At 48.1% G+C, this 11,556-nt stretch overlaps 2 protein-coding genes across 4 annotated transcripts in view; one reads left to right on the forward strand and one right to left on the reverse strand.

Moving 5' to 3' along the window:
* MRPL9 (mitochondrial ribosomal protein L9) overlaps positions 1-11,556 on the forward strand; it is a 34,082-nt gene that overhangs the window by 12,660 nt on the left and 9,866 nt on the right. The window contains exon 7 of one of the 3 annotated variants that reach the window (XM_023519419.1): positions 6,575-6,722. In XM_023519419.1, coding sequence (XP_023375187.1) covers positions 6,575-6,722 — 148 coding nt within the window. Of the gene's footprint in view, positions 1-2,596; positions 3,336-6,574; positions 7,257-11,556 lie in introns of those variants that run through there. The other 2 variants (XM_023519420.1, XM_023519422.1) reach the window with 2 other exon arrangements.
* RIIAD1 (regulatory subunit of type II PKA R-subunit (RIIa) domain containing 1) overlaps positions 7,278-11,556 on the reverse strand; it is a 9,252-nt gene continuing 4,973 nt past the window's right edge. The window contains exons 3-5 of the mRNA XM_012811735.2: positions 10,144-10,190; positions 8,230-8,357; positions 7,278-7,395 (exon numbers count right to left, since the gene is read on the reverse strand). Of these exons, the coding sequence (XP_012667189.1) occupies positions 8,287-8,357; positions 10,144-10,190 (118 nt within the window). The 3' untranslated portion in view covers positions 7,278-7,395; positions 8,230-8,286. The remainder of the gene's footprint in view (positions 7,396-8,229; positions 8,358-10,143; positions 10,191-11,556) is intronic.

Here is an 11,556-nt window from a genome sequence, read left to right on the forward strand (position 1 = left end):
GGGATAGCTTGAGACTCTGTCTCAAAAAAAAAAAAAAAAAGTGAGATTTTCTTCTCTAAAAAAGCCAGGCATTGTGGTAGGTGCCTGTAGTCCCAGCTACTCGAGAAACTGAGGCAAGAAAATCACTTGAGCCCAAAAGTTTCAGGTTGTTGTGAGCTGTGACACCACAGCACTCTATCCAGGCACCGAAGTGAGACCTGTGTCAAAGAAAAGAAACACCCAAGGTATTCATTGAAACAGCACTGCCCAGAGCTAGGACCCTGGACTGTGTAACTTCTGAAGGAATTTTATTCCAGGGATCTGTAAATTCATTACAATTTTCCCACTCCTAGGCCTGTCTCCACTGAAGTTGCATGCCAATTCTGCAGCCATGCCCTGGAGAGGGCAGCAGAGGCTGGACCAGCTAGGCTCAGAGTGGCCTGCTCTCCAGACACAGCCAAACTGAGGAGACCCTTACTGCAGGCCTATGTGAGAGCCCCTGCTCCAGCTGTGAGGACCAGGTTGCTATAGGACACCAGGCAACAAAGCTGGGCCTGCCTGTAGCCCCCTGTCACCTCAGGTCTTGCTCTCTGGATATGAGATCCAATCTAAGCAGCAATTCCAAGCAGCTCCTAACTTTTTAGCCTAAAAGTAAAATAGATCAGACAAGATGAAAATGTCAGATCAGTGGATACTCAAGCATCTCTCATTATAAGAGACCACCTTTGACCCTGCTTCCTCTTCCAGCAGTGGCCCTTCTTCCTCTTCCTCTCACAGCTGTGCTCCTAGAAAACGGTCTCCATAGGGAGCAGCATCCATTTCACCTTATCGCACAAGGAATGCCAGCTCACTGTGGTTGGATTCCTCCCCACCCCACTGAAGCTATGCATATCAATATTACCCATGACCCAAATTCACTGGAAACCTTTTGGTCTAAATTCATCTCCCCACTTGCCCTGTCCCTACCTGCTTCCCCTCTGTATTAGTCGATGATTCCAACATCCCTCACCTCGCCCATGCAAAAAACTCGGAAGCCATTGTAGAATCTCTGCTTTCCATTACAACTCCACCCCACTCAAATCACAAGTCCTGTCCATTCCCCTTCCTAACTTAAATCTAGAATTCTTCTGATGTTGTCATGTCCCTGCACAGATCAAAACCTCATCCTATAATCCAGGCTTCCAGCTGCTGACCTAAGCCATCACTCTGCACATGCAGGCTGTGCAGCTCAGCCCCAGACCTTGCCATGGGCGCTGGCCATAGAGGCATGAAAGGCTTGTTCTTGCTGGAGTTCGTGTTCTTGGGGCCACAGACAGTAACAACAAAATAAATAAAATATCAGACAGAGATAGGTGCTGTGAAGAAAACAAAACGGGGCAAGGTGGCTCGGCACCCATACATAGCACAGTGGTTACAGTGCCAGCCACATACACCAAGAGTGGTGGGTTTGAACCCAACCTGGGCCAACTAAACAACTACAGCAAAAAAGTAGCCAGGCGTGGCGGGCACCTGTAGTCCCAGTTACTTGGAAGCCTGAGGCAAGAGAATCACTTAAGCCCAATAGTTGGGGTGGGGCATGGGCCCCATGTACCAAGGGTGGTGGGTTCAGACCCGGCCCCAGCTGAACTGCAACCAAAAAATAGCCGGGCACTGTGGCAGGCGCCTGTAGTCCCAGCTACTCAGGAGGCTGAGGCAAGAGAATTGCTTAAGCCCAGGAGTTGGAGGTTGCTGTGAGCTGTGTGACTCCACAGCACTCTACCAAGGGCAACAAAGTGAGACTGTGTCTCTACCAAAAAAAAAAAAAAAAGCCCAAGAGTTGGAGGTTGCTATGAGCTGTGATGCCACAGCACTGTACCAAGGGCAACATAGTGAGAGACTCTGTCTCAAACAAAACAAAACAGGGTGAGGTGAGAAAATGGGAAGAGCATTTTTTATTAAATATTGAAATATGCTTGGGGGAGGCTGCTTGCATCGGGTCACTTAGGGAAGTACTCTCTGAAACAGTGACCAGAAGCTATCTGAAGCACTGCTGGCTGCCTAAATGTGCCACTCCTGAGCCTTTTTCTTTTCTTTTTTTTTTTTGAGAGAGAGTCTCAAGCTGTCACCTTGGGTAGAGTGCTATGGTGTCATAGCTCACAGCAACCTCCAACTTCTGGGCTCAAGTGATTCTGTTGCCTCAGCCTCCCAAGTAGCTGGGACTACAGGCACCCGCCACAGCACCCAGCTGTTTTTTGGTTGTAGTTGTCATTGTTGTTTGGCAGCTCAGGCTGGATTTGAATCTGCCAGCTCCGGTGTATCTGGCTGGTGCCCCAGCCACCTGAGCCTTTCTTAAAGAGGGGGCATGTACACAGCTCTAGTCAAAGAGATGTTGGTGAAAGTCAGCTGGGGAAGAAAGGAGTATTCTGAGGAAGTTTTCCCTTTTATGCAAAGAAAGATAGGTATCCTGGTAGCACCCCTTTCGGGTCCGCCTGCTCTTCCTCTGAGTCTGAGAGCAGTAAAGGAAACACAGGTGCAGGCCCTGCCCAGTGCCAGCACCACTGCCTCCAAACATGCTATGGGAGAAAGGTGAGCCTTGGGGCTTCAAGCCACTTACAGTCGGCTTTTCTCTTTCTTTCAGCCCAGCATCCCAACTTGGACCACTAGATGTATGAAGATGCAGGGAAGAGAAATTGGGCAGAATTCAAAGGCCCTGTAGTGGGAACTACCTTGGCATGCTGGAGGCACAGAAAAAAAATCTGTGTGGCTGGAGCCTAGTGAAGGAAAGAATAGCCAGCGTCCAAGAGGTAGAGTCTCTGACAGCCTTGCGTTCTAGGAGAGTTGTTTGAATTCTGTGTCCACAGGAGACCATGGAAAGGCTTGAGGCGGGAGAGTGACATCCTCTTGATTTCAGTTTCTCAAAAGCTCACTAGCTACATGGAGAATGAAATCAGGGAGCAAGGACAGACGCCGCTTTGGGGCTGACCCCAAAGCAATTTCCCATCACTTCTACCCTTTTTCCTGATCCTGTTGAGCTTGAGTAGCCCACATGACCCTGGTCAGGCCTGAGAGACACAGGTAGGGAAGACTTCCAAGAAAGCTTTTCATTCCTGATAAAGAAGAGAGTCACCAGTGTAGCTCTCTGCCTGGCTCCTACCTGGAATGAAATGACACCTGGGAATGCAGGAGGTCTGCAACTATGAGGCAACAGGCTACAGCTGGCAGAATAAAGATGGACAGAGTAAACAGGACAGTTAGCAGAGACCGGGTGAGGAGTGACTGAGAGTGGTAAGCGACATGGTGTCTCGGACAAAGGTCATCTCCCTACAGGTCTTCCAACTTGTAGTCTTAGTTTCCCCTGACCTGTCTTCCATACTGTCTCATACACTGTACCCTTTGTGGAACACAGAGATTGTCTGCTTTCTTATCCAGCATCCTCTTTCACTACTCCCACCTCTGCACTTTACACACTTCCCAGGAGCCACACCCCTAGTGGACACAGCCTAGGTGCCTCTAATCCAAACCCTGCAAGGTGTGTATCCCAATTCTTGTTTTATAGATGGGAAACCTAATGCTCAAGGAACTCATCTAGTAAGTAGTACATTGGGATTTAAACTCTGATTTCAAGATGAAAGAGATCTACCATTCTCACTTCTCAAAATGTCCTAAGGTGGGCAGCGCCTGTGGCTCAAAAGGGTAGGGCACTGGCCCCATATGCTGGAGGTGGCAGGTTCGAACCCAGCCCAGCCAAAAAATATATATATATATATATATCCTAAGGTAAGTGATGGCTATGCTGCTTAAGTCCTCAAAGATGTCAGCAGGGTCCCAGGGACTTCCAGGCTTCCTGCTCTGGGGCTTTAGAGGACAGGCTTTCATGCCCACTTTATGGCTGCTAATCTTTAGACACAGCATTCAGGTCTAAATCAGAAAGAGCGAGCAAGTCCAAAATTCAAGATATTTTTTTTTTTTGAGACAGAGCCTCAAGCTGTTCCCCTGGGTAGAGTGCTATGGCCTCACTGCTCACTCCAACTCCTGGGCTCAAGCGAGTCTCCTGCCTCAGCCTCCCAAGTAGCTGGGACCTTAGGCGCCCGCCACAACGCCCAGCCATTTTTTGGTTGCAGCCATCATTGTTGTTTGGTGTGCCCAGGCTGAGAATTCGAACCTGCCACCTTAGGTGTATGTGGCTGGCGCCACAGGCGCTGAGCCTTTTTTTTTGAGACAGAGCCTCAAGCTATCCCCCTGGGCAGAGTGCCATGGCATCACAGCTCACAGCAACCTCCAACTTCTGGGCTCAAGCGAGTCTCCTGCCTCAACCTCCCAAGTAGCTGGGACCACAGGCGCCTGCCACAACGCCCAGCCATTTTTTGGTTGCAGCCATCATTGTTGTTTGGTGGGCCCGGGCTGAGGATTCGAACCCACCACCTTAGGTGTATGTGAGCCCCCATTTGGACTCGGCGCCTGTGGCTCAAGCGGCTAAGGAGCCAGCCACATAAATATGACCTGGCAGGTTGAAATCTAGCCTGGGCATTGGATGACAGCTGCAACCAAAAAATAGCCAGGCATTCTGGCGGGCACCTGTAATCCCAGCTACTTGGGAGGTGGAGGCAGGAGAATCGCTGGAGCTCAGGAGTTGGAGGTTGCTGTGAGCTCTGATGCCAGAGCACTCTACCCAGGTAACACTTGAGGCTCTGTCCAAAAAATAAAGAAAGAAAGAAAAGAAAGGGCAGGGTGACAGCAGCTCACTCTAGCCCCTCCCAACTTTTTTGTGTTATCTGTAGCTCATGGACACATGACTCCCTTAGCTACAAGGCAGGCTAGGAAATCAGGGAATGTCACCAGTATGGCCGGCCTAGATGAAATTCAATCTGAGCCCACTGTTGCCCTCAGCAAACCCACTGTTCTGTTAGCAAGGAAGAAAGTAGTAAGAACAATGTTGACAAGCAGGACGCCTGAGGGGCCCACACCTCTTCCCAGGGCTGCCTGGCAAACCTTTCCTTGTTCATCACAAGCCAATTTCTGTGAGGCTTCCCTCACTCTCCCAGACAAACCCAGGGCTTTTTCTTCTATCCCCTCTGATACCATGTACCTGCTTCCATTGTAGGCATCTAATTGCCAGCGTGGCCCCTTACGTGATATGATAGCACACTACATCAGGCACGCACTTTCTCCATGGATGCTTACTGAGCGCTCACTATTTGCCAGACGCTGCTAGAGACCAGGAGGTCAGCAGAGAGAGTTAGATGTTGAGGTTTGGTCACTGCCTCATGGAGCTCTCAGTCTGATAGGTGAGATATAGATCATAAACAACTGTATGGCAGGCCCTTTTGCTCCCAGGATCCAGCATAGCATCTCACACAAACTCACAAAAACATCATGAACTTGCATTAAAGTTTTATTCAGGAAGGCTTTAAAATGCATTTTAAATGTTATTTTAAAATAAATGAATTGGGCAGCACCCATAGCACAGTGGGTAGGACACCAGCCACATGCACCAAGGCTGGTGGGTTCGAACCCAGCCTGGGCCTGCTAAAAAATAATAATAATAATAATAATAAAGCCAGGGGCATACTCGAGAGGCTGAAGCAAGAGAATCGCTTGAGCCCAAGAGTTGGAGGTTTCTGTGAGCTGTTATGTCATAGCACTCTACCAAGGGCGACATAGTGAAACTCTCTCTAAAAAAAAATAATAAATGAATTTTTTTTTTTTTTGAGACAGTCTCATTCTGTTGACCAGGCTACAATGCCGTGGCATCATAGCTCACAGCAACCTCAAACTCTTGGGCTCAAGAGATCCCCCTGCCTCAGCTCCCAAGTAGCTGGGACTACAGGCACCTGCCACAATGCCTGGCTATTTATTCTGTTTTTAGTAGAGATGGGGGTCTTGCTCTTGCTTAGGTTGGTCATTTCTAACTCCTGAGCTCAAGTGATCCACCCACCTCTACTTCCCAGAGTGCTTAAGATTACAGGTGTGGGGCGGCGCCTGTAGCTCAAAGGAGTAGGGCACTGGCCCCATATGCTGGAGGTGGCGGGTTTAAACCCAGCCCTGCCCAAAAACTGCAAAAAATAAATAAATAAAATAAAAATTACAAAAAAAAATAAAAAGATTACAGTGTGAGCCACTGCACTCAGCCTAGAAATGAATTTATTTCTACCAGGAACCCCCTCAAGACGGAGCCATTGTATCCTCCCAGTACTGAGTCATACACTCAGGCAACTTGAAAACCATTTAGCTTGCCCCCACATGTATTGTCGCAGGTCTCTTCTCCCAGGAAATTCTGACAGTGTCTGACAGAACACTTCCTAGGAGAGGTCCTGAGTAGATGTGCATTTTTGCTGAAGGCATCATTTGGATATTCTAAAGAAGGATATCTTGTTGTCAGTACCATAGCTGCTGAAGTGTGATTCTGAACACCTAAAATAACTCCTCGGGTTCCATAGCTTATGTGTACTTTTTTTTTTTTTTTTTTTTTGCAGTTTTTGGCCGGGGCTGGGTTTGAACCTGCCACCTCCAGCATATGGGGCTGGCGCCCTACTCTTTTGAGCCACAGGCACCACCCTATGTGTACTTTTAATAGTTCTTTAAATGCCCTGTTTTGCTGCTCTTTCTACTACCACAGGTGATACCAGCTGAGAATAAGGCAGGCAGAGACAAGGGAAATAAAAATATAACCCCTGCTTTGGTCTATGCTTCTGTTGCCATGGTGATGTGGACAAATGAGAGGTTCTTTCTACAAGTGGAGCCAGTGGATTGTGGCAGCCAGAAAGGTAGGATGTAACATGAGAGACCCAAGCCTCCCAGGCCTGGAAAGGGCATCATGAGCTACCTGGTCCACTCCCTTGCCTCTTACTTGAAAGTCAAATGAATAGACAGATTCTTCCTAGAATTCCTCAAGCACGACCCCCATAACCTTCCCTGTCACCTGTTAGGATCCTGTTTCACAATATTCATGACTCTGAATGGGCTTTCTAATCTCATGTTCTCTTGATGTCCTTCCGGCCCAATTCCTCTTACGGAAATAAAAGTTAATCATCACCTTATAACCTGTATAGTAACCCAGGAGGTAAGGAAGAAAAGCAAATCCCAGCTGAAGCATGGACTCACTTGTTTCTGTGCCACCAAAACCAGCTGTGGTCCTCTCACAGTCACCACTGGTTCTTTGCACCAGTCTGGGCCTTGGGAGTGAGTGGCTAGAGGGAACAGCCCACTGATCCAGAGGCCCTTGGCTGCCACTGAGAGGGAAACAGGGCTGCTGCCCAGCACATCAGAGTAGCCTTCCCATGAAGGAGGTCTTCCTCCTTCTGAGTGAAATAAAGCAGAGAGAGCAGAAAGTCTGTTTTTAACGAGTCTCTTTAAAAGCCTTTACAACAGCAGACAGAGCCCAGGGCAGCTGGGAAACCCACCCTGATGGCAACAAGGGGCTGGTGCTTCCAGGTGACGCTGCAAAACAGAAATGGTTTCACTGAATTAGGACTAGGGCTTTTTCCTTCTTCCCATCAAAAAACAAAAAACAAAAACAAAAAACCCAGCTTTCAAAATAATTTCAGTAATCATTCTGCCTGAAAAAACTCATGATGGCCTTAACATCACAGCCTGGCTCTAAGATGAGCAGGAAGGCACCCATTCCAAAATTTGAGGAAGAAACTGCTCCCATGCCTTCCAGAAGCAAAGGGAACCCCACCACCTCGAGACACTGACACCACCCCCACTTCCCCGACAGCTTTTCACCTTGAACTACTCTACTCTCATTTCCATTCTCTTCATCTATTTCACTAGGTTAAGATTCCTGCTACTGGCTCGGTGCCTGTGGCTCAAGTGGCTAAGGCTCCAGCCACATACACCTAAGGTGGCGGGTTCGAATCCAGCCTGGGCCCGCCAAACAACAACGATGGCTGCAACCAAAAAAATAGCCAGGCATTGTGGTGGGTGCCTGTGGTCCCAGCTACTTGGGAGGCTGAGGCAGGAGACTGGCTTGAGCCCAGGAGTTGGAGGTTGTTGTGAGCTGTGATGTCATAGCACTCTACCCAGGGGGACAGCTTGAGGCTCTCAAGCCTCAAAAAAAAAAAAAGATTCCTGCTACTGACGAGCTAGACCAACCCTGGGCCTCTCTTCACAGTCCCTAATACCCCCAGACAGTGTCGCAGAAACTAAACATATGCATTAAACTTCTCTTCAGTTTCTCTACTGAGTTCTTTCACACCCTAGACCAGTAAGCTAGTGCTTATTTTCACAAGAGTGAAAAAGCCTCTGTCTGTAAGTGAGGTTAACACCCACCCCGAGGTTGGATTCAGGCTGGTCTCTCCCAACAGCTGAGCATCATGATTTTGCTAATTAAGCCACTTTCTTGTCTTTAATTAGCTGCATATGAATCTTGTTGGGAAGTCTTGGATCCGTGAAATAGTCTGGGATAAAAATCAAAAAGAAGAAATCATCTACACGATGTAAAGACTCTGGGAGGAGAAAGCTTATTCTGCTGAAAGCCAGGAGGGGTTGGTCCTAGCAGGACTGTTATAGATGGCCCCAATTTGCAAAGCAATATGGTAATATGAGATGTCACAGCAAATCCCCAGGTCACTGCCCCCAAGGGGCAGTTCCACGTCTGCCAGCTCACACATCCCCAAGCAGGGCTCACCCAGGATGCTCCCTCTTCCTCTACACTGTGTGGCTTATTCCTCTGCTCTGCTGATGCACAGGAGCCATCAGAGGGCTCAGGAATTCTAGGGGTTTTCTGCTCTCAGCCTAACCTTGGGTCCAAATAAATGCCAAGTATTTATTCTTGTCTCAACTTGGTTTGCCAGCTCCTGTCTGAGATATCATGCCTGCTCTGAGAATACTCTCTCAGAGGAGAGCTAGGCTCTCGCAGGATGACGACAGATGAAGGTTTTTATACACCCAGCATAATGTGAATCAGGGCAGCATCTGCTATGGTAGCAAAGGCATACTTAGAATCAGTCAGAAATGGTCTGAGGCTTAAGGACACAACCAACTCCCAACTCACAGACCTAACAGGACCCAGGAAATCATATGACTCTGCCCACTCCCTCTAAATACCATTGACCTTAAGCTATCTTAGACAGCTAGTCCATTAGAATCACGGAGGGTGGGAGCCTTTAAAACTATCAGCTCAGGGCTCCAGAGGTAGGTGGCGGGTTAGAACCCAGCCTCAGCCAAAAACTGCAAAACAAAAACAAAAACAAAAAACTATTGACTCTGCACCCGTAGCTCAAACGACTAAGGCGCCAGCCACATACACCAGAGCTGGCAGATTCAATTCCAGACTGGGCCTGTCAAACAACAATGACAACTACAACCAAAAAACAGCTGGGCGCTGTGGCAGGTGCCTGTAATCCCCGCTATTTGGGAGGCTGAGGCAAGAGAATCACCTAAGCCCAGGAGTTGGAGGTTGCTGTGAGCTGTAATGGCATAGCACTCTACTGAGGGTGATAAAGTGAGACTCTATCTCTAAAAAAGAGAAAAAGAAAGAATAAAACTATGGATGCTGGACCCCCACCCCAGGCTAATTAAATAAAAATCTCTGGAGGTGGGGCCTGAGCACTGGTTTTTTTTTGTTTTTTTTTTTTTTTGAGACAGAGCCTCAAGCTATCCCCCTGGGTAGAGTGCTATGGCCTCACAGCTCACAGCAACCTCCAACTCCTGGGCTCAAGCGAGTCTCCTGCCTCAGCCTCCCAAGTAGCTGGGACCACAGGTGCCCGCCACAGTGCCGGCCGTTTTTTTGGTTGCAGCCATCATTGTTGTTTGACAGGCCTGGGCTGGGGATTCGAACCCGCCACCTTAGGTGTATGTGGCTGGCGCCTTAGCCGATTGTGCCACAGGCACCGAGCCAGCACTGGTATTTTTTAAAAGCTCCCCAGATGATTCAAATGTGCAGGCAATGTTGACAACCCTGCTTTGAGATTCCCAGTGAAAAGCAGCCAGTTGGAGCCTTTGGGAATCTCAAAATTCTTAATCCTCACTGAGAGGACATTTTGCCTCATTTCTTATCTGTCCTTATTTTGAGGAAATGACAGGGGAGGAAAGACCCTCCTGAGAAAAGCTCCCCTGGGGGACAACAGGTGAAGGAGTACCCAGACTCAGCAGGGAGAATACCAGATTTGCCCAAGTCTAAATTCACAACATTGCACCTTCCAGGGGCTTTGTCAGTACCTAAAATGGATTGCCTTTACTCACCTGCAGCAAATTCCAGGATATTGTCTGGTCTTTTCAAAAACATTTCTCTGGAAAACATAAAAGCACAGGGTAGGAGGTAAAGCAGGCTATAGGCTATAGCTAGTGCCTCAGGTCCTAGCTTTCTAAGCAGATTAACCTGAGACATACCCATCTTGGGAGTCAATAAACCACAGGATTTCTGACAAAGACTCTTTCATTCCTGATTTTCCTTCAACTCAGATGGAAGGCAAAGAGCAAAGCATCTAAATGGCACAAACCTAGGATGTCACCCACTTCACAAAAGACCCGTGCTACAGCCAGGTGGAGCTTGTCATTCATTCAATAGCCATTTCCACAGAAGCAGATACCCGCCAGGGCTGGACATGGAGATGAAAGGCACACTGCCAGGTCCACAGGGGCTCACGTGTGGTGGGACAGATATTCTGAGCACAAAGTTCTAAGCAAGTTCATCTATGAATTCTCCCACGTGGGGAATGCAATAAACAAAGCTGAAAGTGGACTTCAGATGGTTGTTGGCCCTGCAGTACAGCACACAGACCACAAACGCCCACAGCAGTGCCAGGCGAGCTGAAAATATCTTATATAACATAGAGTTTTACGGATCATGAAGCGTATTTACAATTATTATCTCTCTTTACAACAACCCTCTGAAACAGCAATATTATGCCCCCATTTCACACATGAAGAAACAAAGACTTCACAAGACTAGTCATTTGCCAAGTTCACAGAGTGGGTAAAAAGGACAGAGGCCAGGCCTTGTGATTTGTATTTTTTTGCTTGTTTTTGGCCTGGGCTGGGTTTGAACCTGCCACCTTAGTATATGGGGCTAGTGCTATACTCCTTTGAGCCACAGGTGCCGCCAGTGACTTGCACTCTTTTTTTTTTTTTTTGAGACAGAGCCTCAAGCTGTCCCCGGGTAGAGTGCTGTGGTATCACAGCTCACAGCAACCTCCAACTCCTGGGCTCAAGCGAGTCTCCTGCCTCTGCCTCCCAAGTTGCTGAGACCACAGGCGCCCGCCACAACGCCTGGCTATTTTTTTTTTCGGTTGCAGCCATCGTTGTTTGGTGGGCCCGGGCTAGATTCGAACCCGCCACCTGAGGTGTATGTGGCTGGCGCCTTAGCCACTTGAGCCACTGGCGCCGAGCCGACTTGTACTCTTTACAACAGTGTCTTTCAACCTTTTTTACCTCATAGCACACTCGAACCTATAGTTAAACTTCCACGACACATTTATGTTGATAAAAAAAACAGTAAAAAAAATATACCTATTATGCTTTGACGTCTTTCAAAAATAATTATTAGTCTTTTTTTTTTTTTTTTTTTTTGAGTCAGAGCCTCAAGCTGTCCCCCTGTGTAGTGTGCGGAACTCACAGCAACCTCCAACTCCTGGGCTTAAGCGAGTCTCCTGCCTC

Source organism: Otolemur garnettii, unplaced genomic scaffold, assembly GCF_000181295.1.
Source record: "Otolemur garnettii isolate 467f Iridium unplaced genomic scaffold, OtoGar3 scaffold00174, whole genome shotgun sequence".
Taxonomy (NCBI): Eukaryota; Metazoa; Chordata; class Mammalia; order Primates; family Galagidae; genus Otolemur; species Otolemur garnettii.